Source organism: Rhynchophorus ferrugineus, unplaced genomic scaffold, assembly GCF_030347505.1.
Source record: "Rhynchophorus ferrugineus isolate W39M unplaced genomic scaffold, kcgeb_rfMv2 rfM9, whole genome shotgun sequence".
Taxonomy (NCBI): Eukaryota; Metazoa; Arthropoda; class Insecta; order Coleoptera; family Curculionidae; genus Rhynchophorus; species Rhynchophorus ferrugineus.
The window spans coordinates 37,852,879-37,879,989 of record NW_027472588.1 but is presented as its reverse complement, the minus strand read 5'-3'; the positions used below and the strand labels follow the sequence as shown (position 1 = coordinate 37,879,989).

The window sequence follows — 27,111 nt, the reverse complement described above, 5'->3', positions numbered from 1 at the left end:
TATAATATATGTGCTTAAGCAAATAAATAAATGGCAGTATACTTTAAATTATAATATTTAAATGATTTTCCAAAGGTTTGTTATGCAACCAAATATACAAGTTAGAAAAATATTTTATAGGCCCCTTTAATAATTTATAAAGGAATTCTTATTAATCCATATGACTTTTTAAAGATATATTAGGTCATTAAGAGAAATATTGTATGTAGACCGTTAAAATATATAGTTTTACATTGAAGGTAGGTCTAAAGGTTTAATATGTTACTGAATAAATAAACATTGTATAATTTTACGTTTCTGCAATTCTATATGGGTTGTATATGCATTATATGTTTACTATTTAAATATATAGAGTTAAATAGTAAACCTTAAATATTTTGTCAACTTATAATGCATACTTTATTAGAAATATTTCCAATACATTTTTAAAGAAAAACAAATTGTTTCCTGATAATCCAGTATATACGAAAATTTTACATATTTTTATATTTACAAAGAGAAAAAAAAGGTCAGAGTTACAATGTGACAAAAGGCACCTGTCGGCAGTTAAAAGATCAAGCAACATAACGCCAATTAACTAGCAATAATTTTTATTGTACAATTAACTATACGAAAAAACTATAAAAATTATTCTCTTACAATAGATTTAATGCACATTACAAAAATAAAGTATAGTTAGGTATACAGTGTACACAAAACATTCAATTTAATTTAACGTAAAATAAGGTGACCGTTAATGAAGAACAGAAAAATTATTAATATATTTCTTTAATTTAACAAACATTATACAAAAAAAACTAGTATTTGTGGCAGCGAAATAAAATTGTCCTATTCAGTCGGGGGAAAAGAAAAATAATGATACAATTTCGTTAAAATGTTCGTAAAAAAGCACCAAAAAATTTATAATTAACTAATAAACACAAAATAAAAAAATGACATACCTAACAGTTCTTGTCATCGGCGAAACAAGAAACCTTTTTGTTCAATAATATATTTAGTTTTTATTTTCCATATTACAAAATTCATAATATAATACATTTATTTATATAAAAAGTGAGGAAACAAAAAATACCATCTCTATAACAAAAAATATATATATATGTATATCATACTAAATTTTTTTCTTGATAACACTGATCCTGTTGATTCATGTTAAGACTCGATGAAAACAAAATACTTGTTAATGAATCACTTTAAACGTGGTAAAAAGAAAGGGGACTTCGAAATCCGAAAATATATATTTGTTTAATTGCAGCATCGTTTCTGGGCCTTTTAAATTTGTGTTTGTTCTAAACCAATGGCTGAATTGATACAATTCATAATGGAAAACGGCCTATAAAAGCTGCCAGATAATACGTGACAAGACCATCTAGAAGAAAACTAACGTATCCTTTACATTACCGACCTAAAAGTATTCTTTCAATTCGATTATATCTAAATATTTTACTTTGTCTTGGTTTCTTCTTGTTTTTATAGCGATGGACAATTTTCTTTGAAAAATATGTGGGAATACGCTAAGAAAAGAATTATTTAATACATTAGACAGCACTGATATTTACAAACTTGGGCTTGTTCTATCCCTTGTACTTCAATTTACAACATGCTGTACATGCGAAGATTGGAAATAAAAGGGTGTCATTTATCGTCAGCTAACGGTGTTAGAAGCGCGTCGTTTGCCCTGCTCCTTCACGCTATCCACCTCGGTTTTCTTGCCTTTGGTCAGAGCTAGCATCGTAACTAGTTTCTTAGGGGAGTCTCCAACTATCCAGCCATGCTGTACGGGACGTTCTTCCTCATCGTCGTCTTCCTCCCTGATTGGCTTTATTTCGATAAGCGATTGGGACTCATCTTCGCTGGAACTCGACCAGTGATACAACGGATTCACGGCAGCCCGTTTCCTCCTGTTTGATGTACTCGACGAATAACTGCTGTTCGAGTCCTGAGGCTTCCTGTTTTGGATCTTCGATTTTTTATGGGTTAGTAATTTCTTTCTCTGGATCTGTTTCGTTTTTATTGGTTTAACGCCAGTGTTCTCTTTAACCGGGTCAGCTATCATATCTGGAAGCTTTTCGGGGACTTCCAACATCTCGATATCGGCCTTCTTTCGCTCCTCTTCCTTTCCGGGCTGTACCTTTTGACTCTCTAGCATGGCTTCGAACGCATCCTCATCAGAACTCCAGTATTCCACTAACACATTTTGTTTACCGCTGGTGCACTTGCGCTGACTCTTCCTGCTGGCTACACCAATGCACTCTTTCAGTTCTAGTTCCAAGTTGATGCCAGAGTCGTCGTTGTTCTTTTTGTTCGATCGTTTCCTAATAGTTTTACTGATGTTGAACTCGTCATCGGACGATTCAGAGTTGACGCGTGTCCTTTTGCGGTTCTTAGATTTAGTACATTTCTTCTTAGGATCGGTCGGTTTATCGCTTTTCGGAACTCTTGGCGCGGAAGGTTTAATTATCGGTTTTACTGCCTTGACCGGTATCGAGTTTTCCGCGGCTTCTTTGCCTAGTAGTTTATCGAATAGCAGGTTCATCTCTTCCTCCGTCATTTTAGGTTTTTTAGGCACTTCCTCTAGAGGTTGTTGGAAGATAGGCGGTGGCAGAGGACTGCTAATATTCTGGCAACTGAGAACATAGTTCTCAACCTTCTCCAGGTTATCGATCTCCGGTATCTCCGGAATGTTTCTTAGTTCTTCGTCGATTTCGTCCATCTTGGATTTAGCGGCGTTTTTAAATATCTTCCCCATGATCATGCACTTCTTCTTCGGAATGTTTTCTGGTGCTATTTCAGGTTTTTTAAAAGATAAAGCGGAAACTGATGAGACCGTTGATAGTGATCTAGCATCAGCACCATTGGAATCCGTATAATCTAAACTATCATTATCACTAAGGTATTTATTCACGTCTGCAGCTTTAGATTTCACTTCATCCGCACTTGTTTTAACGAGACTGTCCGATTTACACTGAGTTTCTTCGAAATTGTACATGTCGTGTCGCTCGTTCTGTATAGCAGGAGGTTTCGGTGATGCCTTCTTTTTATTTACCTTAAAGAACAGATTACTGCCAACCTGGGACTTCTTCACGGGCTTTGATTTTCGGGTAGACCGGGGTTTCGGGGGTGGAGATATCACTTGTGGCTCCGGAATGGCTCGTTCAATGTCCATTTTTTTATTCAACGGACTTTGATTGATAAGATCTAGGTTGAGTTCTTCAGTGGGGATAGAGACCTTCAGACCCTCGAATACTTTTCTTGCTCCTTTGGTGATGATTTTCCTGCTGGCAGTGGAACAGTCACTGTCATCTTTCTTTTCATCATTGGAGAAATTAGGTGTTAGAGATGATACAGGAGTTCTACAAAAGAATTAATAGGTAATGATGATTATTTACAATTCTGTAGACTTGTACACTTACCTAGAGGGAAAATTAGGGCTACTCTCGAATTGATTCTTCAGTCCTTTAGTTAACATCTCTCCGAATGATATGCCTGTTTGAGACTCGTGCTCTTCCTTGCTAATGACTTCCTCAAAAGAAAAACTTCGATTTTCCGCTGGTGGCTTTTCCGAATTCAGATTCCAGTTGGATGAAATTGTGTTAGAGTTTGATGCATCATCATCATAAGTATCACCCAATGGCGTCGGAGTTCTGGAGTTATCAGAGTACTCGTGGGCCTCCTCTGATCGTTGTATCAACTTATTACCTTGGACCCAGTCACAATCATCAACCTCTACCGGATGAACGTCAGGTTTCTGCTTGCAGTTCTTGGGATAATTGGAATTGGAAACCTCGGATCCGCTCTTCAACAAACTGCAACATTCCAGAAACAGTTCCTCGTCCCTGTTTAAGATCTTACGCAGTTTCGGATCCTCCCGCGCTAAGGTCGAGTCTAGCGATATTTCCTCGTATTGTGTGGGCTTAACAAAGTCGCTGTGAACGTTGTTCACTTCGGATATGAGTTCGGAGTTTTCATTAGACACTGACGGGTTAGAGACGTACGAATTATTCGAGCAAGACGAGATGTCGTCGATGAAATTGTTAGTTGGCTCAGGAATCTCGTTGACTGCGGTCTTTTCCAAGTTGGAGCCGATTATATTCTCTAATAGATTAATTTGTTTTTCTAAAATTGACGTTTTGGATATCACCGGGTGTATATATTGAACGTCGATCGCGGACAGCTGACTGTCGGCATCGAAACTCTTCCTCTCCGCCAAGCTCTTGTACTGTCGGACATCGGACTTGGAGACGTCCGGATAAGATGCCTTGCTGGACGTGTACGTTTCCAAAACAGGTTTGTTCAACACGTGACTGATGATATCGACCAAGTTCACGGAACGAGTGTTGGTGTGCGGTACCTGCTTCTCTAATTCCACCGTTGGGGCTTCAGGCTGTTGTAATATATCAGTAATATCGATATCGACTCTCATTGGTTGTGGAGTGGGAGTGTCTATCTCTTTCTCTATTTCCTCGGAATGTTCCCTGGCTTTCTTCTCGGCTTCTCGTGCCTCCAGTTCCGAGAGTTTCGAAATATGAGTAAGTGTAGTTTTATGTTTTACCAAATTCTCCATTCTAATGAAGTACTTCTTGCATATATCGCAGTAATTCGTTTTGCTCTGTTCCTGATCATCTTTGGTTTTTTCATCCGCTTTAGTCTTCTTAGTATCCGTGGTATTTACAACGCTCTCGCTATCGACACTATCACGTTTCGGTTGGAAACGTTTCTTCGTTTTGGAAAACAATTCCCGTATTTCCCCGGTATTTTCAGGACTATCCTCAGTGAACTCATAGATTTTGTCAATGTCTTTGATCTTCTCTTGTCCCAAATCGTCGCTCTCCTCTTGACAATCCTGGATATGATCTTCCCGACGTTTCGGCAAGCTAACGTTATTATCTTCATGTTTTGACGTTTTGTGATGTTCTATTGCTTCCGATGGAGGTTTTGATGTTTTTAAATTATCCGAAACGTCTTTGATGACCTCTTTCTTAGATTTCTCGGTTGATTTGTCCTTCTTCACGTGACTACGGCGCTTTTCCAAAGCATCTATGAGCGGATCGATTAGATCATTCTCGTTATAAGACGCTACCTTCCTGCTACCACGTCGGCTGCGACGTAGTTCTGAATTCTCAATCATCTGACTTTGTTCGGCTTTACTAGCATCCTCACTGTGTTGACTTAAAGCATTTTCATCAGTCAGTGGTCTATCCAATGCGTTTTCTAGCGGGGCATGAGATTTTTCCTCTGTATCTTGATCCTTGTTTTCATTCACGATATCGGATATTTTTCCTATGTCAGTTTCCATATCAGATGTTTTGTCGTAAATATTTTCCAAAGCTTTAGTTTTGTTTGATCGTTTAGGACGTTCTTCCGTCACTTTGGACTTTGTTTTCGATTTGTTCTGCTTACCCTTGAACGTCTTGTTCGATTGGTCCGCGAATTCGTAAATGTCCTCACTTTCCAATGACTTGTCGATTTCATCCAGTACCGGAGCGATGTCCATCTCGGAACTGGTAATGATATCATTCAATGGCAGTTCGGAGAACTCGCTCGTCTCTTCTTTCTGGGCGTTTTCAGGTTTGGAGATGTCCAAGGTACCATCGAAGATCTCGCATATGTTCAAAAATATCATGGATTTGGATTTCTTCGATTTTGACTTCTTGGGCTTCGTTATGGAGAAAGTTTCTTCGGGTGGTGTTATATCCATTGGGATGGTTAGAGGAGTATCGTCTTTGTCGCCCGATTCAACGAGGGCGACATCATTAACGAAAAGGGTATCGGGTTTAGGGATGTCATCGTCTTCGACAGCCAGAGAGTCTGATGGAGTAATGTCACTGTCCTTGTCAGACTTGTGCTTTTTGGTTTTCGCCTTTTTCGAGACGGATTTTAGATCGATTGCGGGAACTAAAAGTTTGTCCTCTAGTATGTCGTCCTCCATCAAGACCAGTTTATTGAGGTTTTCGAATATCTGGCTGGCAACGGGGGTTATTTTGTCGTTTGTTTCGCTGGTTTTACTTGTGTTATTTATCGAGTCTGATTGTTTTTCCTTTTCTGTTGCGTTAACGGCATCTTCGGTTTTTAACGCGAGAGATTTTCGTGTGCGAAAAGAACGTCTAATGTCCGAACTGTCGTATAAATCGAGGATGTTGGAGATATCCAGGTCCATGTTATTTTTCGGTTTCTTCGGTTTTCTGGATTCCGTGTCTTTAACTGATTGCTGCATGTCAGGACTTATTAGGTCCTGTACCCTTTCGTTGAAACCATCTCCGGCGTTATCGTCCGTCCTCAAGACCGATCTCGATCTCTTCTTTCGTTTCTTTTCGTCCACTGGTGTATTTACTACAGATTCCGATGATACATCTAGAGAAACGTTATCATTCTTTTCGGGAAGCGTCCCCTCCAGAGAATCTTTGGGTGCGCATTCCTCCGTCTTATGAAGAACTGGGAGTTGATTTGTTTCTACAGCGCCAGATTCGTTTTTGGTACCTTTTGAGTTTGTAGCGACTCGATCATGTTTCTTCTTGGATGCTTTCTTGGACACCTCCGATTCTATGAAAGTCTTCTCGATTAGATTCTTCTCTAAATCATCTCCGTTATAGCTGATGATTTTGCATGTTTCCGCCTTATGAAGAACTGGCTGTTGATTGATCTCTGCTTCGACATATTCATTTTGGGTATCTTTTGAGCTTGGAGCGTTACGCTCATGTTTCTTCTTGGAAGTCTTTTTGGACGTCTCCAATTCCGTGCTAGGCTTCTCGATCACACTATTTTCCAAATTATCTTCGCTGAAGTTGACGGCTTTACATTCCTCCGCTTTAAGAAGAACTGGATGCTGATTGGTCTCCACGATGCCAGATTCGTTTTTGGTATCCTTTAAGATTACGGGGATACGATCATGTTTCTTCTTGGATGTCTTCTTGAATATCTCGGGTTCCATGATAGCATTTTCGATCAGACTCTGTTCCAAATTATCTTCGTTGTAACTGATGGTTTTACATTCTTCTACCTTATGAAGGACTGGGTGCTGATTGGTCTCGTCCGTGCCCGAGTCATTTCTGGTATCTTTTGGGCTTGTAGTAATGCGATCATGTTTTTTCTTGGATGCTTTCTTGGACGCCTCCGATTCCAGGATAGTCTTCTCGATCAGATTCTTCTCCAAATCATCTTCGTTGTAGTTTATGGTTTTACATGTGTCTGCTTTATGAAGAACTGAATGCTGACTAGTCTCGGTCGTGACAGATTCATTTTTGGTGTCTTTTGAGTTTGTTGCGACTCGATCATGTTTCTTCTTTGATGCTTTCTTGGACACCTCAGATTCCATGATAGCCTTTTCAATCAGACTCTTCTCCAAATTATCCTCGTTATAGTTGATGGTTTTACGAATTCTCCGATTCCTAACGTCTTTGTCCGCCGATATGATGTCTGAACTGGGGATCAAGTCAGCGGTGACGGCATCGGCTTTCTCTACTTCTTTAACGATGGAGATCTTTTTCAATTTCTTTCCTTTGGATATTTTCGGCGTCTCTTCGACTGGTTTTTCTTCCGATTCTTCGGGTTTGCTTATTTCACTGGATTGGATGTTATTTTCAATGATGCTACTCGGTTTTACATCGGTGGTGACTTCGAAGTCTTGCGTTTTAGGATTTACTTTCAAAGATGTCTCATCAGTATCTTCCGTTTTCATGGAATCATTAGTTTTATTTGGAACGGTGACTTTTGTTGAAGCTTTTTGACTAGTTACATCATTGTGTTCTTTCGGGCGTTTATTTTCTTTTATAGCGTCAGATTTTTTTGTAGGGTCAATCTGATTCACGGCTTCACCCAAAGCTTGTTTGACCAAATTTTCCTCATTATAGTCGATGATTTTCCGGCATCTTCTACTTTTGAATCCCGTGTTATCCTCCGAGTTTTGTTTAACACCATCATCGGTGAGCGTGACTGCGGTTTCAGCAACAGTAAGGGACTTTTTAGGTTTCTTTTGCCTATTCTGCGATTGATTATCAGTTGTTTTATTCACGGCTGTTAATGTTGGAGATTCGGTTAAGAGGTTATCATTATTTACCGAATCATCGGCCAATTTCTTCTTCTTTTGCGATCTTCCTGATTTCTTCTTGGATGTTACTATTTCATTCACTGGTCCTGGTTCATCCTGTTCTTTCGGACAAATCTGCAGGTGGTCGTCGTCACTTGTCGTCAGGATGTTTTCGGGGTTACCTATTTCAGGCGGGGAATCATTGGGAGGTATTGATACCTTGTTGCCGTTCTTTTTATCTGTGGCTTCGAGATCTGAAGATGTCTGTATTTTGTCGATGAAACCTTCTACAAGTATATCTTCCGTTTTTTCCTGATATGCCTGTGTTAAAACCTCGTTTTTGATTGAATCACCAGCTGGTTCGTCTACATTCTCCAAAGACAACGTTGCGCTTAACTTAATCTTCATTTTAGGCACCTCATCTTGAACTTGTATTACTTCATCGTCTTTGCTAGCTTCTAAACTTACACTGCTGTCTACTAAATCAATAGAATTTAATGTTGTTTGTGTTAAAGGTAAGAGATCTGAATCAGAAGATGGCTGGATACCTGTATTTTCAATAACAGGAAGTTTATCAAGATTTTCTCCTACATCTATGTTCAAACATTCGGTGTTTGCGTCAAGTGAAGTCTGCTCTTGCGCTGAGTCCTTATCGGCGCTTGGTGCAATGACGTTTTGATCGTTAATATGAGTTAAGGATAGTTCACTCTTGGATTTATGCAGGACAATTTTAACCGAGGAGTCCTTGTCGACTTTCGAAGATTTAAAATATGGTGAATCTGGAATGTTGGTAGTCGACTTCGAACGTCGCTTGGAAGCTTTCTTTCTCTTCAAGTTTACATCATCGGAAATAGTTTTTTTTTCGGGTAGGCAATTTGTAGGGCTGGTGTTTGAATCTTGAGGACTATCGTCAGTGCTGTTTAGTTTAAATTTAGGAATATTCTTAACTGGTCTACCACGTTTCTTCTTGTAACTCTCATTTTTAGTAAGGCTGGAATCATCAGTGGATGACTCAAAGCCCGAAGTTGTTCTGGAGTTCCTTTTCTTTCTAGGCGATACTTCTTCGTACGATTTTTCCATAAAGCCCGAATCTTCTGCAGAATGAACATGAGTTTTATCCATAGAAGTTTCCACTGGAGCATCATCAATTTGTATAGCACTTGCGGACACCTCCACAGCTATCTGAGCCTCCACATCTTCGTTATTGGACATATCGATGTAAGCCTCCCCACAAAGCGTTAATAAATCACTGGTATTCATATGATAGAAATCCGAAGCTTGGTTCAATAGAGTAGAGGTTTCTTGAACTTTAGCGGATGAGAGTTTATCGGCAGCTTGATCCTCATTCACCGTTTCTATCTGAATAATTCCCCCTGATACGTTCTCGGTTTCGGCAGTGTTGTGACCCTGTACTTCATTCCTTTCGATAATACTGGCATTAATGGGAATATCTTCGATCTCCATGTCCATTTCCTCGACGGAATCATTCAGACAGGGTTCCGTTGTTTTTCTAATGTTATCAGTCGCGAGTTTGGTCAACAAACTCGTATCTAAAATATCATCACAGACTGAATCGTCCACTATACTAGAGGGGGGAATCCTTTTGGTTTTCTTATTGATCACCAACGAGAAATCCTTAAACAAGTCGTTATCCGTTTTGTCAAGTTTCTTGGAACTCTTAGATTTGCGTCGGGTCCTCTGGGCGTTGATGAGAATTTTAATGGGTTCCTGCACTGGGTCTTTGAGTGATTCCGATGGATTTTGTTGTCCGTCTTCGGGAACGTCATCCGATGTCTTGCACTCAACGGGTTTCGTTGGATCTTGGACAGCCACCGTTTTGGTTTTCTTTTGCTTCTTTTTAACTGGCATAGAAATATCCGACAAAGTCGGCCCAACTTTGTCTTCGGTCTGGTGGTTTTCCTTTGAATCGTCAGTATCGACAGGTGGCTCCGTTACTTTTTCATCGTCCGCATCGTTTTTCTTTAACAACGCCGCTAAAGGTAGATCATCATCGGATTCTGAGGGGCTAAATTTGGATGCAACATCTGGTACCTGTTTGTTGGTTTCAACCTCTGGCTGTTGCTCTATCAGTTCAACTATCTCGGAGGTAGGTGTCTTGGATATAATCTCATCAGGTAGGATGCAATTAGGAGTGTCTTCAGGAATAGGGATGTCAGCGGACCCTAAGCCGTTCTTTTTACTCTTCGTCTTTTTCTTATTCGAACACTTTTCAATGATGGGCGAAGCAGATCGGTCATTTGTACTCATCAATTGTTTAAACTCTGGGTCAGGTTCAACTGTTTGGCTAATGCTGTCATTTATATGGATATTTCGATCAACAATATTATCAATTTCGATAGCGTCTGTTATATTTTGGTTTGAACTTGGAATCTCATTGGGAACATCTTGATTAATATAAAATTCATTTTGTTCTTTGACTGGTTCATTAATCTCGAGATTATCGAGATTACCAAGTTTGACATCATTGTTTTGATTTAGTTCTGTATTAACTGGTTGAGCTTTATTAGGAATTAAGTCGTTTGTAGCTAAAGCAGTATCGTTTGGAATCAAGTCGGGACTAACTGTATCAATAATTGGTGTAGTTTCTTCTTTGTCTTCGTTAATTTTGGGTTCCTCCTCGGCTTCTTCGGATATGTTGTCTGGATCTGGAACTGCGTCACAACACGTATCCTCCTTATCGAAGATGGTAGATTTCTCGAGTTGGCAAGAAGATTCGTTCCGGATCGTCTCCTGGTATGATACGCGAATATTATCACAAATTTCATTAACACTTTTCTTGGCGTCTTCACCTATCACAGCCTCTGGCACATCTGCCGTTGATCCGACAGCTCTCCTTATCGCCTCGGATATTTTCTTGAATTGAAGCCTGATCTCGTTCTCCTTGATCCTGGCAATCAGTGGCATTTCCTGCAGGTTGCTGGATGGCGCGATAATCAGCTTGTCCTTCCCGAAAATGATATCCTTGATCAGATTATCGTCCGAGTTTTTCTTCCTCCGAGTTCTCTTGCTCGGTGCAATCTTCACCTCCGCGGTCTTGTTGTCGTACCAAGTACTGCTGGAATTCACCACGAAATCTATGGTGTCATCGACGTGAGTCCTAGTAGTAAAGTTTGTCTTTTTATTCGACCGTCTGCTAGGACTCGTTTGGAAAGTTTGAATCATATCGGTGGCCCAAGTAGGTACCGCCAATTTCTCGGTTAATACTTCCTTGCACTTGTGCTCGATTACACCTTCGATAACTTTATTGATGGTATTTTCTATGGTGTCTGGTTTAAGATCCGTTGGGCTGGTGCTTGTGCACGACTTCTTACTGAGATCTAAGGCAGTTTCTTCTTCAATAACCGGCGATTTTGTCGCTCTGAACGTGGGAATTTTCAGGATACATTCGGTTTTCTGCAGCTTGGACTGTTGCTGATGATGTTCCTGAGATTGAGCCTCCGCGGTCACGGTGGAGGAAGTACCGAACAAACTATCCAGAGAGGACGTTTTCTCTTTTTTTAGTTGCAGCTTGCTGGTGAGCATCGCGATACAGTCATTCAACCCCCGATTCGGCTTCTTGATCTTCCCTTTCATGTTTGGGGAGCTCATCGGCGTAGACTTGGATTTTAAATTGGTATCGATCACCATTGGCATCAGATTCATCTGATCGACCTTAACGTCCTCTTTGGTCTCCTCCATTACCTCTGTGGTGACCATGATCAGAGGTAGTAAGGGCGTCTGAGACTTCCGATCGAAATCCAACTGACCCTTGGCCTGCAAGCTCTTCTCCTCGCTGTTGGTCAAGTTGAAGATGGTCTCCGGAATGGGAGGGTTCTCCTTAGTGTCCGGCATGGGTACAATAGGGACACGATCTTTCTTTGCGATGATGGAGTCTCGGACTTCTGCGGGTGTCACTACCGTCTTCTCGGGCAACGGCTCGGATATGACGCCCTTCTCTTCTAAAAAAGGTTGATCCTGGACCATCTTTTTCTCCGTCTTGGATTTCTTCACTTTATTGATGATTTCGGTCACCCGTCGATGCAGTTTCCGTTTTTTGGTGGAGGCCACGTCGGTTTTCTCCTCCGGTTCCATACCGGGCTTGATTATCTTGATTTTTACGCGGTTATTCTTCTTTGGAGGGGAGGTTTTCGTGTCAGACTGCACGGACACGACCTGATTCGAGTCATCATCGCGCGAATTGCGTTTGCGTAGACTCAGGGCCCTCACGAAACCTTTCAAGCCACCCTTCTTGTTCGTCTTGAGGTGTTGGAGCTTGGAAACGTAGTCCGAATCGCGTACGGCTCGTAAATCACGGTGTTTTTTCTTGTTACGCGGCGATACTCGACCTTCTGCTGATTCCGATCCTTTATACACGGTCTCCATGGATTTTTTCCTGATTGGGAAGAAGTTCTTGATGTTCAGGCGACTGGTGAGGATTTTTCGAGAGAGCGTCTTCGTCTTGCCGGGCGAGGCTTCGGGTCGCGGGTTTCTTTTCGGCGATTTCCGTTTATCGGACGCGTCACCTTTCGTCGAGGTGTTACTATCGTCCCCAGTCGACTTGCGACCCTGCTGCATATTCTTCAACTTCCTCTTAACCAGCAAGGACGAGTTGAAATCCAATATCCGACTGGACAGCACCTTGTTCAGGTTACGAACGGATTTCGCCGCGTTGCTGTTTCCTCCTGCCGCACCTCTCGGGCCATTGATGCTCGTCGTCGTGGCTTGTTTCGTGCACTTCTTGGACTGGCTGGCGTTGCGCTCCTTGGTTTTCCGCGACTTGAACACGACGTCCCGCAGAGAGATCAGGCTGCGTCTGGAACGTTTCGCCGGCAAATTAGCCAGCATCCTCTGTATGGTATCGGCTGAAAGTTGATGCCATCGTGAGAAACTTCAACGCAAAACCAGAACGCTTTCTTACCGTCGCTGGGTCTTTGGCGGGGTCCGTCAAGCGGCTTCTTGAGGGTCTTCTTTTCGGGGGGATCAGTCTTTTGTTTATTTGAGGTTCGACGTACCAAACCTAATAAAAATAAAAAGAAATTAGCCCGAGGTCGATAATTCTAACATAAAAAAAATAAAAAAAAATTGTTTACGATCTTATAGCCATGATATATATCTAGTAACACTCTATCCAAATCTATAGCCCATGCATAGTTTGTAGAGTTCGATTCTGGAAATCTTAAAGTTAAATCAAACGCCACAATCCAGACGACTAGTTCATCACCTTAGCCAGGGCCACGTGAACCAGATAAAAACGTGAGAGTGAGAAAGCGGTTTTTTGAGCACCATATAAACCTTCATTCGTTTCAGTTTTTATAGAAATCTTTTTACGAAAATGGCAGTAAGAGAATCCTGCAAAAATCACTTAAATCAGTACGTTATATAAATAATTCAATTTATATAAATACATTTTATATTTCCTTATGATAACAGGAACATGCTTGTAACAGGAGCTATAACTGATCAATTTTATATAGTTTGTGTAATATTGCCTGTTCATAGTTATTCGTCTTTTTAAAGTAATTATTGAATAATATTCCTATGTATATGTTAGTTACAATAAAAGTTATCTGGTAGTAATTAACTACTATTTTAATTTTGCTGCAAAAATCCTCTTTATTGATCTTAAATATTGTTAATGTTGGAGGAATATGAGACAATGTAGCGTTTTTTTTTAATTATGCCCAAATATACCAAATAATTCTAATTGCAATACAATCAGTATTGTTTTTAGTAGTTATTTCCTGCATTTTTTATCCTGGCTCAAGCCATTTATAAATGTTTAAATGATTTATTTTTGTTAAAGAACACATTGTCTAAAGCCATGAATTCTTATGAATCAATTAATATAATTCATTGTAAAAGCATTAAAATGTAATAGTATTAAAAATTGGAACTAGGTAGAATATAATACAATGAGATATAAGTTAAAAAACGACCAAAATACCTAAACTATAACTAGAAAAAAAATCCCAAAGAATTCTTTGTTTCGCGTCATTTTTTAAAATTGGCTTTAAGAGAACCCCGCAAAATAACTGAAATCGGTACATTATATAAATAATTCAGTTCATATAAGTACATTTTATATTTCCTGGTAAAGTAACAGGGACATAATCGTAATAGGAGTTATAACTGTGGAATTATATACAGTTTGTGTAATATTGACTATTCATACTTAATTATAATAGTAATTATTCAATAGTATTCAATTGTACATCTTGCAAAAAAGTTATCTCGTCACTTAATCAGCTACTGTTTTAATTTGTATGTAAAAAATCGTCTTTGTTAGTCTTAAATAAAAAACCATTTATTGATTTTAAAGGATTTATTTTTGCTAAAAGACACCCATCCTGTCTAAAGCTTTGAATTTTTATGAATCAAATTAGTGTTATTCCTTGTAAAATCAGTCAACATTAATTTTTGACCTTCTTATTTTTATTTTATTGAAAGTTGAAAATCGTTAAACTGTTACTAGAAAAAAATTCGAAGGAATTCTTCATTTTACGTAAATATTGTTATGAAATTGGTTTTAAGAGAATCCTGCAAAAACCACTTAAATCAGCACATTATATAAATAATTAATTTTATATAAATACATTTCAAATTTAATAGTTTTGATAGTGATTCATCGTTCAATAGAACGTCATTGATCAAAATAAATTACACATCAATTCAAACATGTATATATTTAGTACATATAATTAGCTAACGAAAGCATCCAATTCATAAGTAAAAAATAAATGCAAATGGATATATTGACAGATATCAGGTAACAAAATAGAATTTTTTACAAACTGAGAATGTAGAATCCAGAAAATATAAAATGTTATTTATATGTCTAGAACTATAGTTAATCAGTACATTTTATAATGATTCACAGAGAGTGTTTTAATATAAAAAGATAGTCTAATGTTAATAGACTAATTAAATAGTACAAGAAAGCTTTATATTACATGTTTTTTATTTTATTGAAATGTCAATTTCAATAATTTTATCGTTATACGTGCTAGTTGTTCACAGGACTCTTTTTAATTCTTAGGCCCACCGCACCATATTGAAAATAAAAAAGAAAGTTTCAAAAATAGAGCGTTGAAATTAATTAGTTCGTAGAGTTTTACAGAAGGTAGCATTGCATCGTTCTAAACGATTGAGACAAAATAGATGTTATTAATGCCTTATTTCGGTCCATTTATTTTTATTTAGTTAAATAATAAATAGTTAGATTATTATTAATATACTTAATCATATATTAATGATATATAAAGTAACAGGTCAATTGAAAAGTCCCCGGTCTACCATACTAAAACACATTTTTTGGCAAAATTAGTTTTTTTTTATTCAACATAATTCCCTTCAAGGGTGATACACTGATTATAGTGATCGTCCAACTATTTCGATACCATTTTTGTATTTTGCTTCAAAATAGGCCTCAGTATTGTCGATTACCTCTTCATTCGTCGAAAATTGAGATCTGAGAACGGGAAATAGTCCTGGGGGCCAGATCTGGAGAATACGGTGGATGAGGAAGCAATTCGAAGCCCAACTCATGGATTTTTGACACGGTGCATTGTCTTGGTAAAGCAGCACTTTTTTTTCTTCAAATGCGACCGTTTCTCAGCGATTTCGTCCTTCAAACGGTTCAATAACGCTATGTGATAGTCGCTGTTGATGGTCCTTCCTTTTTAGCCAATGAAAATTACTCTATGCGCATCCCAAAATGCAGACGCTATAACCTTGTCAGCCAACTGTAGCGTTTTCCCACGCTTTCGTGGGAGCGGGTTCATCGTGTGACTTCGGAGTGAAATGATGGAGCCATGTTTCATCCATTGTCACATATCGATGCAAAAACTCTTCAAACTCTTTCCAGTTTTTGCTTATCCATTTTTTCACAATAATGGAAGATTCTTTCAAAATTCTATAATTCAAAATCTAATGATCCGAGTGCTGTCAAATTTATACACGCATATTTTGACGCTTAGGGCTAATTAAAAAACATATGGATTTAATTCCAGTAGCGCCATCTATCTGTCAGACCGGGGACTTTTCAATTTACTTGTTTTGATATATGTCGAATTGTGTGCCGAAATTTGTTGTATATTAACAGTCTGTGACAGTTGACAATTATGAGGGCTTTTTCCATGAAGGCTTAGTCAAACCTTTCAAAAGTGTCTAAATATTTGGTAGTTGATAAATTAAGAGTAATCTAGTCTAAAAAAAACATCGATAATAATAAATGTGCAAAATACAAAAACCGCATAGATATTCAGAGGCATTTTCGGATTTGTGATTTGCTATTTCAACCGCAAAACCTCAGTTGTAAAGCGAGATATCCCGGTCCAAGTTCATGTTGAGTATATTTGGTAGTATCAGAAGTTAAGCATAAATGAAATCATAACAGAGGGTATTTAATTGTCGACTGCAGTTGATGTTCTGAATAAAACAACTAGAACAGTTGAGTGTGACTAGCAAATCTCTAGAAAATCATCAGTGTTAACATAACAGTTTTGGAAATGTTGAAAGTACAAAATTTTATTTAAAAACATTGTTATAATGGACACTCAGATATGACGCATTCTATCCCGTTTATGTGGTATTAACCATTAATTCACGTTTTTAAAGTAATCGCTGAAAAATATTCTGTCATTAAAAAACCTGGTTCCTTTTCAGGTTATTTAGTGTTTGGTCAGTAACACCTGTCTTGTCTAAAGTAATGAATCTTTATGAATGAAATAAATATTATAGATTGTATTAAAATATTGAAATTAGCACCATTGAAAGCGTTGTGACTCAATAAACTCTGCATATACTGACACTTCTAGACTATGAGAATTCGTATTTTATAAAAATGTGGACTGATTGAAGTAATATATTTATGAAATCTAATTTACTTGATAGTCTATCCGAAATTAATAAGCTATAAAAGTGAAAATAAATCTAGTAAGAAGATTCAAAACACATTTTCTAAGCCTGTAGTAAATGTTAACTTAGGAAGTAAATTTTAGTTAAAAGTTAAATAATATGACCATAATATAACAAAATAATATAATCTATAATATCTTATATCTTTAGATCTTCTTTAATCGTAATTTATATAACGATTTAGTTATTACATTAGGATCACGTATTGGTATTTTAACAGAGGATTTTTTATCGTGTTGAGTAACATTAGTATACGCAAAAAATTGTCTGGAAATATTTGTAAAATCTACTTCGTATACTTAAGTTTGTTTTATATAGAAATAATGTATGTTCAATAGGTCTTAATAATGTTTCATGTATATGTTAGTGTATTATTTGATTATTTTATAATATTAGTGTTATGGTTTTTGCAATTATTGATCTTAATTGAAGGATTTGACCTCATTTGCTGGCGTGCTCCATTTTTGTTTTATTATATATGTTTGCGAATTCGAAGTATATTTAGCATCAAATACAGAATTTTTCTCAAAAGATCACCTAAAGGATATTCAAGGTTTCTTGGAGATGCTTAATAAAATTAAGTTAACATTTATTTGAATTCACTAAAACAATCATTTTAAGTATAGAATTTAAGAATCTAATAAAATATGTTAATACAAAATCTTGGCTAAATTTATTATGTCCAATGAAAAAAAAAAAATCGATAGTTTTTTACCTTTGTCAGTGAAAAGGTGTCAGTTTTATGGTGAAATAATAACTATATTAAAAATGAGCTGCTATGAAATGTTATATAGACTAAATCAAAAATATTTCCATTTTTTAATAATAATGAAGATGTTAAGTGAGGTTTACGGTGATTGTATTATGTTGTAAATATTAGTCAACTTATTAACTGAATATAGCTGAAGGATGACATATAGAAAATATTTTGTCATGTCCCTTTGTATCTTCAAAGCATGTCGGTTTCAAAGATCAGTTTAGTGCGATTAATTGCGGTTGTATTTTTATGTTAATAATAGCTATTCGTCTTGTTTTACATATACGACCATCAAAATAGGACCCTTCTTACATACCAATCAACAATAGTTAAATTTTCATGTGAATAGTTTCCATAATGCTTATCAAGCACCAGATTGTCTTCAATTGTATTTTTTATTCATTGTTTTAAAAATAGTAAAAGTTGTTTCACTAATAGTACTGCAACTATCATTTGAAAGTTGGTAACATTGTTTTCTTTCATATTATATTACTTCAATTTGACCATATATCAACGATAAAGTTTTGATGATGACAACTAGCCAAATGAACCAGTATATAATAGGATTATTTCGAATTACGATGATTCTAAAATAGAAAGATTCAACTAGACCTAAATTAAAGAGTTAAAAGTTGGAATAACAATGGCCATTGCGATTTTGAAGCCGATAGATTTGGTCCAAAATGTTAAAAACATAATTTGCGATAACAAAATGGAGATATCACACTAATAGAAACAACAATAATTTATTTCAAATATCAGAATATCCACTCATACAGCAAAAACAACTTGGTGTTTACAACAAAAATAAACAGCAAAACACATAATCGCCAAATTATAAAAAAAAGTTTAAAAAAGCATAACCAAACATCGAAAACTACAAATTAAATAAAATAGTGCTCTTTTGTAGGTGTTAGAAACCTATACAAAAATTAACAAACAATCAGAAGATAAAGACCTACTTGACTAAGCTTCATCTAAGTAATGAAATGGTTTTGTTTCCCCACCCTCTAGGCATAAAGCCTAGGATATTAGAAAAAATGAGCTCATAACGGAGAAAGGTGCACTTCATTATAAATAAGAGAGCCGGAGGAAGTACTAGACAAACATGATACCGAAAAAAAATGGGTAAAAAGAATGATTTTGTATCATTTTTTTGTAAAAAGTCAATGGAATTTTTGAAGCTAATTGAAAATATGTTAAAAATATTGATTATTACATATTATATTTAAAATGAACTCCAAATCAATATCTCAATCTAAAACAATCCCAACACATCCCAAATATGTCTAAGTATCTGACCAGAAATGTTTCGAAAAATGGTTGTTATATAACCGAAATATCTTTCTTGTCACAGATTGATCTCATAGATATGCTATTTAACATAAAAAATAAATGATAACAGTAAACAAAGATATAAAGCACATAAGATAACACAGAGTACTTGTTATTCGGTAACCAAGATAAAGTATCACATTACATGTCAAATAAAAACATACGAGAAATCTGTAATTTTATTTTGAATTAAAGGAAATTAGCCGAAGTCACTTGCGGTGCTTAATATTGAAAATAAACGATGAGTAAAGTAAATAAAAATATAAAATAAACAAGATATGGAGTTAAAATTACTTATTATTTCGTAATTAGTATAAGGTATTGACCCAAGTAAAATGCCAAATCAAAATCTAGAAGATATCTGTAGATTTTAACACAAAAAACATTTTAAAATAAAATGTGTATATAATAATCGTTGAAGCATAATTTAACTTAAAGATGCTTACTAATGTGGGCGTTACTGACGAAGAAACGTGCATTCAAAATCCACTTGAAGAGTTTGTTTTGTCATAAAAATCTAGGGTTTTTGTCAGATTAGTTAAAACCCACTGAAACCTGATAAAACCAAAACTTGCTATTTCTTCAGAATAGGAAAAACAATGCCCATAGTGAAAATATAATATACAATGTAATAATATTCAATACGATTCAAGGGAATCATTATATCTATCGATACAACAGAATGAAAATCGCGTAAAATGTCTTGGTCTTAAGATTTCAGATGAGTTAAAAAATGCTAATGTTTGTTTATACTGATGACATCAAAATTCACGGAGGATCAGTGAACAAGTAGAACTAAAAAATGGAGGTAATTTATCAAGAGCATAGCCATAACATAATATTCCTGATTAAATTAAAATGAACTTGAAATACACAAAGTCTAAGCTAGCTTGATGAACAATGAGTGCTGTTATTCACTAACAATGGTACAGAAGCACATTGAAGTACCATTTTAAAAATGATTTAAAATATTTTGTGCATCGTATATATATGTATAACTAAGGAATTTTGTCAATTGCCATTTACATCAAATGAAAAATCGCAAAAAGACCAAGTTCACAAAAGAAAAAATCATTCATAACCAAAATCGCTGAATCAAAATACGAACTACTTCAACATCCGCCAGTATTGCCTCCCCCCTGATTTTCATGGTTAGAAAAATGTTCTATGTCATCATCAATAAATGATTAAATTGTTATTAATCTCAAACACCTTTAGAACTCTAGAGATCTGGAGTTATCTATCCAGTTAATTTGTTTTCATTGATTTATATAAATTCAACTTTTATTTTATAATTATATTTATATAAATTTATTTATATAAATTCAACTTATTTTACAATATTTGAAAATTAATTTTTGATATAAATTTTACCGATTTAATAAAGAAATAAATATATCTTATAGCAATATTATCTTATATAATATCCAACGAAATTCGAGGAAACCACTTGTTATCGCTATGTGCCACTCAGTACTAACTCATAACCAACTTATACAAGATATTAATTCAGTTTTCATTATCAGTAATTAAAAAGATGCTTGACAAAACCAATGAAAAAATATAACCAGAAACGATCAGTCCTAAAAGCATTATTAGTTTTCACCTGATTTTAGTACACTTTTATGCATTCAGGTTTTTTTTAATCGATTAAATACTAATGTCAACTGAGGTCTCATATAGATAAAAAAAAATCCAAAAATTGCTTATTGATGGAACAATGAAGGATACACCCAAAAAATTATCCACCAATAGGTCGACCTTGGTACCTGTACCCATTATCATTGACTTCACTGTACATGTTACTTACATTTACATAAAATAATTTCTATACAAATTTCTGATATAATAGCAACATAAAATATTTTTTTATAAACACCACGTAAATGTATGCTCCAAAAAAATATAACCTTTTTATGTAATATATAATATGCCAAATCATATTATATTAAATAAAATAATTTATGTACATAAAAGTATAAATTATGACATGTATCTTTAGGTTGGATGTATCTTAATGTTTTGTTCAATATATTTCATCATATTTATAGGACAGTTTACATACAGTAACAAAACAAATAAACTGAAATAAGTGTAACTTTGAGAGGCACTTTTATTACTTAAAATAACATAATAAAACATAGTTATAAACCAAAACGTTATATGGGTATATTGTCATTTCTGGAAACAGTAATCAGTCGAAAAACGTTAACTTTGATATAGATATCGAAATGATATAATATAAAAATAGGAAAGCTGTGTGTAAAAAAAAACAAATGTGTTTATTGCTTTTTGTAAAGCGAAAAGATGATTATGAACACCTAGGTTCCAGAAGCTATAGTTTTAAATAGTACTAAAATACTTGTAGCTTCTAATTATAAAAAGTATCTTCTTATTTAATTTGAAACAAGCAAATGTTAATTATTTTGGGTATTTCTTAGGTCTATATATTTAATCGTTTTAATACCTATGTATGTATACATTGTAATTTCCTGGATAAAATTTTAATCCAATAAAAATGTCAAGCATATACAAACATACAAAATCAATACTACTACTGTTCTGACAATTAGTTGAAAAGTCTGTGGTATTTTATTGCTTAAAATGAGGAGGTGTTAGAAAGAGTCGAATTTCATACGTTTGGGGGGCGGTGTGGATTGAGTCTTACCTTTTCTTTTTCTTCGCGATTTAGCACCAAACGGTCTATATTTGCACTTTTTCCTGGCCAACATCCACGTCCAGTCACCACCGCACTCCAAAACGTGTCTGTGTAATTCTCCCAGCGAGTTGCATTGTTTCGCGCACTTGGCACAAGTCCTGGACTCACTACGTTTCCACTGTTTGCACGAGACGGTCTCCTCCACGACACCCACCTTTCCCAGGGCCGGTATGCTCAGGTGCCGGTACAGTTCGCTCTGGTTCCCGACGAACTCGTAATGCTGCACCCAAACGTTCTGATGGTAGAGGTTCTTGTGGTCGAGCAGGTATTTCATGTTGGAGAACTTGCCTCCGCAGGCCGCGCATATGTACATCCTGCTTCTCGCCCACTCGCCCGTCAGCTCGACCAGCTCGTTCCTGGGCCTAATCTTGTTCGTGGGCATCTCGAAGTTCTCGGTCTCCTGCGACGAGCAGATCAAAGCGATGCGATCTGACCGGTCGATCTCTTCCTGAGCGGACCAGTCCTTGCGGCGCAGATCGAGGTACGACGGTATTTGTCGGTGATCGACTTCCCCGCGGCCGTCTAGCTCAGGAAGGACGTCGTCCTCCTTGGTCGCCTCGTATACCCGGTTCAAGATATCGTTGATGACCTCCCGCACGTCCGTGAACACCTCCTGGCTGACGTCGCTGCCCGAACTCAGATTCAGCTTATCGAAGGCCGCCTTCTTGCTGAGTTCCTCCTTGAGATCCTCGAAGGGACCCCGCCGATCCAAGATACGGTTCAGTTCCTCCCGTTTTATCTTGTTCTTGTATTCGTGGCCGGCCGTGTACTCGTCGATCTCTTTCTGCGACTTTTTATTGTTCGCCATCCGCTCCTGGCGTTCCTTCACCACCATCTGGGTCCACATGTCCAATTTGCTGAGATCTCGGTTTTCTTTTTGCTGCAGTATGCTCGCCTGGTACTTCCTCCTGGTGAAATACTTGTAATGGACCTCGTCGCTCTTGCTCTGGCTCTTTTTCTTCGACGGTTTCGCGCCGTACTCGATCTGAGATTCGAAATCCTCCCCGAACTGGGAGTTGAGCGAGAGCGAGGCTACCGGCGTGATGGCGTTCAGGGACAGCTCGCAACCGTAGTTCTCCTGATTGCCATTCTGGACCTCCTTCTCGAAATTCGATATCCGACTCTCCGATTCCTCGTTCTTGAACAGCTTGCCGTCGATGTGGTGGAGGAGATTCTCCTCGATATTGCACTTGATGCGGTTGAAGAAGGCCTTGTCGAAGACATCGTCGAACGTCAGCGAGCTGATCTTCAGGTTGTCGATGGAGTGGTCGGTGATCTTCTTCACCCTGTAAAAACTGTCGAATTCCGGATAGGGATTCACGCACGCGCTCTTAGCTTTCTCTTGCTGCTTGTTGCCCGAGCCGTTCTCTGTCTTGTGGTTGTTGGCGTGTTTCCGGTCGCGTCTCTTCTTCTGCATCTCCATCTCCTTAGCCTGGGCCTGTAGACGCTTGCTCCGTTTCAGCGCGATCTTCGACGTCTTCACGCCAATCTTCTTGCCTCGGACATCCTTCACCTTGTTCTTGCGCTTGGAGTCTTGCGCTGGTTCGGCCACCTCCTCCATCTTGGCCCTGACCCGACCTCTGGTCAACTCCCTGATACCTTCTCCGACGAACTGATCTTTCTCGGCGGGATTCACGTCGACCTTCTCATCCAACTGGTGCTTGGCTGAGTTGTGATCGCTCAGGTGCGCCAACGTGAGGAACCTATCCTCGCACGTGAGACAGCCGAAATATCTGGTGGAATGCTGCTGTACATAATGGCGGAAAAGATCGCTGAGGGTGTGTTCCGAGTTGTTCAGTTTGTCGCAGTACCCGCAGGGCGTGGTACTGAGCTGGTTCTGGCGCCGCGCGCTCACCCTTCGGTTGGGCTTGGTGGAATGAGCTCGCTCGACGTGTTTTTGTCGCAGGTTGGCACTGACGAAGGACCGCTCGCAATACAGACAGAGCATCTTGCGCGGGGTCTTGGTCCGTTCCTCGCCGATGTCCGTGGACGGACCCGGAACCGACGGAAGGCCCTTGGAGTCATCGACGTCACGTTTCGGCTCGTCGTTGGCGCTCTGTGCTGGTTCAACGTGCGGCTGGTCATCATTGTCGGCGGTTTTCGAACACTCAGTCTTGCTGGCTACGTCGGTGGCGTCGCCGGAGTCCGCGCTCTGGGACACGTTGGTCGCGTCGCTGATCTGCTGGTAGTTCGTTTTTCCGCTCCGATCGCTGTCCGAGGTGAAGGAACCGCTGTTGACCATGCTGACTTGGCCCTGTTCAACTAACCTAAAACGAAAAATCAACCGTAAGAACACTTGGCGGAACTACCACGAAATTCTTAAAATAAACATGTCGCCGATATGTCGATGGAACTAGGCATGTCGCAAAAATATCGATATATCCATATTTCTTTTAAAAAATATCGATATTTTTATCGCCCAATATTTTTCGATATTTTTGCAAAATTATAATATAAATAATGAAATATATAAAAACATAACATGTAATAAACCTTTAAAATAAAGTTTCTGGTACTAATTTAAAAAATATCAATATTTTTGGACCAACATATCAATCTTTTTTGCTTCCTCATATTTTTCCTGGTTCTTACAAAAATAATATAGATACATTTAAAAAGAAATATTTTATTTTGTATTCCCCGATATATCGATATTTTTGACAATATCGAAATATCGATATTTTTCTCCACGCAGACACACGATTTTGTTGAAAATTAGCACTATTAGCGATATTTACAAATATACGATTTTAAATTCATGTTCAAACCGAATTACTGAATCCGTCTTACAGAGATTTACTTTTCCATGCCTAACGTTTAATGCGCCATGACTTAAAATTAATTCTGTCATTTAATTATATTCATATGCCATTAGACTGAACTGTTTAGAAGATATCGAGGCAACAAAATACATACATACATTTAAAACAGAGAAAAATACGGCTGAAAGCACTGAGTGTTGGAAGATAAACATACTACATCGACACAGACGTAGAAGTGTTAGTTGGTGATTTCGATGCAATTTAACAACTTACGTTTCCAACTGTCATTTGTTCCGATTAATGACACGATATTTTTATCAAAATACCCGAAATTAAGTCAACCATTAAATGTTCAGAAGGTTCGTAATATTATGTATTAATAATAATGCATATAACTTTTCTCAATACAACCTTAAATGTTCAATCAATGTAGTAACAATGATACTGAATATCAAAACAGATAACGTTATTTAAAAAAATGTATGAAATCTATACTAACCATCCAGCTCGATCAAAAAAGGAAACAAAATTTACTTAATGATCAACCTTTTGACATTTACAATTCTACGTAGTAATATCAACAAAGGGTTTTTACCAACTGGTACAGGGACAAATCTGCCGAACAGACGATGAGTCAAAGACAGCCCCAACTATACACCACGTTGCCATATTTACCCTACCTCACTAGAATAAATAGTTTCAAACCTAGTTTTATTGCTAATAGGGTTTAATACAATCCTCAATTTAGTATAAATTCCGAAAAAGGACACCATAAATGGATGTCTGACATTATTATATACAAATTTACAGAATAAGCAAATACATTTTATGGCAGTATTATAATGGATTAGAAAACATTTAAAATTTTAGGTACTATTTTACCTGTTTCAGTTCAACTTTCTGCATAACTACAGTTATGTTTATGTTCAATCGCTAAAATTTAATTAAATAAAAAATAATGTAGGAAGAAATAATAGGTTAAAAACCAATAGTAACCAGTCTAGTAATTGAAACATGAACAGATTCAAGACATTTCAAATGCCGATAATGTTTTCAGTAAGGATCATTATCGTATCTATGTAACTGTGCCATGCAGAGATATGAAGGGTTAAAGTCCAAAATGAAAATTAAATAGAGCGTGCTTCAATCATAGAAGCCTTTTTACATAATTTTATTGTTATTATTGTTGACAAGTAAGCAAAATACTTTTGACACTGTGTACTACACTGGATATGATCCAACACAAAAAACAACAAAAGAAGTTTAAACAAATTAAAACATTTGAAACCCAACTACATTTACTATTTGTTGTCATTAATAGTTACGCACTTTACTAATGTGCACAAAACCAGTAAATTATACGGATATAAAAAAAAACGCCTGCTTCAAAGGTTTTTCAGTGTACAACGTGTGTAACTGCACGACTATTTTAAACATTGTAATTTCTCGAGATCATAGTAGATCCTATACATTATAAAGATGATCATCTTTATATAAAAATACCAGTAATATAATCAAAATAATTTGGGCCGTTGTGAATTTCTGAAAAATATTATATTTATTTAGAGAATTATCTTATCATAACATTTAATATTGGCTATCAAATCAACATCAACTTTTCTCATGTGGTCTTTACTGATAACCTGCAATAACAGAAGCAGAAATTAATGTTTTTTTTTTTTGGATTTCTTCCGACAACTGTATATGCTTAAGTTAAGGTATATTTTATATTTCATATATGCAAGGCAATAAAATATCGTAGCACATGCAATACTGAACATTTGTTATAAGATTTATGAAGTCATTAATGACATTAGGATTTCATAATTCTTGATCAACCCTGGTAGGATTGTAGAACTGATGAAAAAATATATAGAATTCCCTTCTGGGTTCTTTTTTTTTCTTGTCAGAAAGGCGATTTCGATGTAAACAATATTGAAATATGCTCAGAACATTTATATACTCAAAGTATGTAAGTAGACACTCGTCTGTCGATATAAATAGTGTCAAGAAATAGCTACAATACGCTGACCAGCCAGTAGTAATGGAGTGGGGATCACTGGAGCACCCCGAGGGGGCTCATTCGAAGAGGAACCCCCTCGGCCGTTCGAAAACGGTCCAACTTCAATAAGGCTGCATTCATACACCCTTTCCTCCAAGGACACACGTAACAAAACTGTCACAAGTAACTTACCTAAAATGAGGTTAATACGGCCAGCGTTCACCTCAAGACGATGTTGGGAGGTTGTCCTGTGACCCTACGCAGATCCAGCACAAACATTTTGCCAACTTCCACTTAGTTTAAGGTTAATATCAACAAACAAAAACAACTTTGTTTTAATATAGAATAGGGCGAAGCTTTCACGTACGCGCACAGTCCGACAAAACTAACATCGATGGTATACGCCTGCGCAGCAGCAGTCTCCAGCTGATTAACTACTTAAAAAAATATGTATTTTATTTTTAATACCGTTATGTTGGCTGCATTTTAACGCTAAGGGATGATCGACGAAGTGCCCTAGCTTCGTTCATTGTATAACTCCCGATTTCCCATTTGTAATGCGGGAAATAACGTGGATAACAACGTAGCCTGGAAAGG

At 37.1% G+C, this 27,111-nt stretch overlaps 1 protein-coding gene across 1 annotated transcript; it reads right to left on the bottom strand.

Moving 5' to 3' along the window:
- Positions 1 to 443: 443 nt before the first annotated feature.
- On the bottom strand, positions 444 to 26,917 carry LOC143202868 (uncharacterized). Its single transcript, XM_076414789.1, has 5 exons — positions 26,707 to 26,917; positions 21,700 to 24,017; positions 12,942 to 13,040; positions 3,414 to 12,885; positions 444 to 3,353 (listed from the first exon to the last, which is right to left on the bottom strand). The coding sequence occupies exons 2-5, from the start codon at positions 23,990 to 23,992 to the stop codon at positions 1,646 to 1,648; spliced, it is 13,572 nt and encodes a 4,523-aa protein (XP_076270904.1). The 5' UTR covers positions 23,993 to 24,017; positions 26,707 to 26,917; the 3' UTR covers positions 444 to 1,645.
- Between the last annotated feature and the right edge of the window lie 194 nt (positions 26,918 to 27,111).

Bases quoted from the DNA above. Each gene is read 5' to 3' on its own strand.
- LOC143202868 (XM_076414789.1), bottom strand. From the start codon at position 23,992: ATGGTCAACAGCGGTTCCTTCACCTCGGACAGCGATCGGAGCGGAAAA. The intron at 13,041-21,699 runs GTAAGACTCAAT...TATTTTTATTAG, and splicing joins ATCGCGAAGAAAAAGAAAAG to GTTTGGTACGTCGAACCTCA. The intron at 12,886-12,941 runs GTAAGAAAGCGT...ATCAACTTTCAG, and splicing joins CCGCCAAAGACCCAGCGACG to CCGATACCATACAGAGGATG.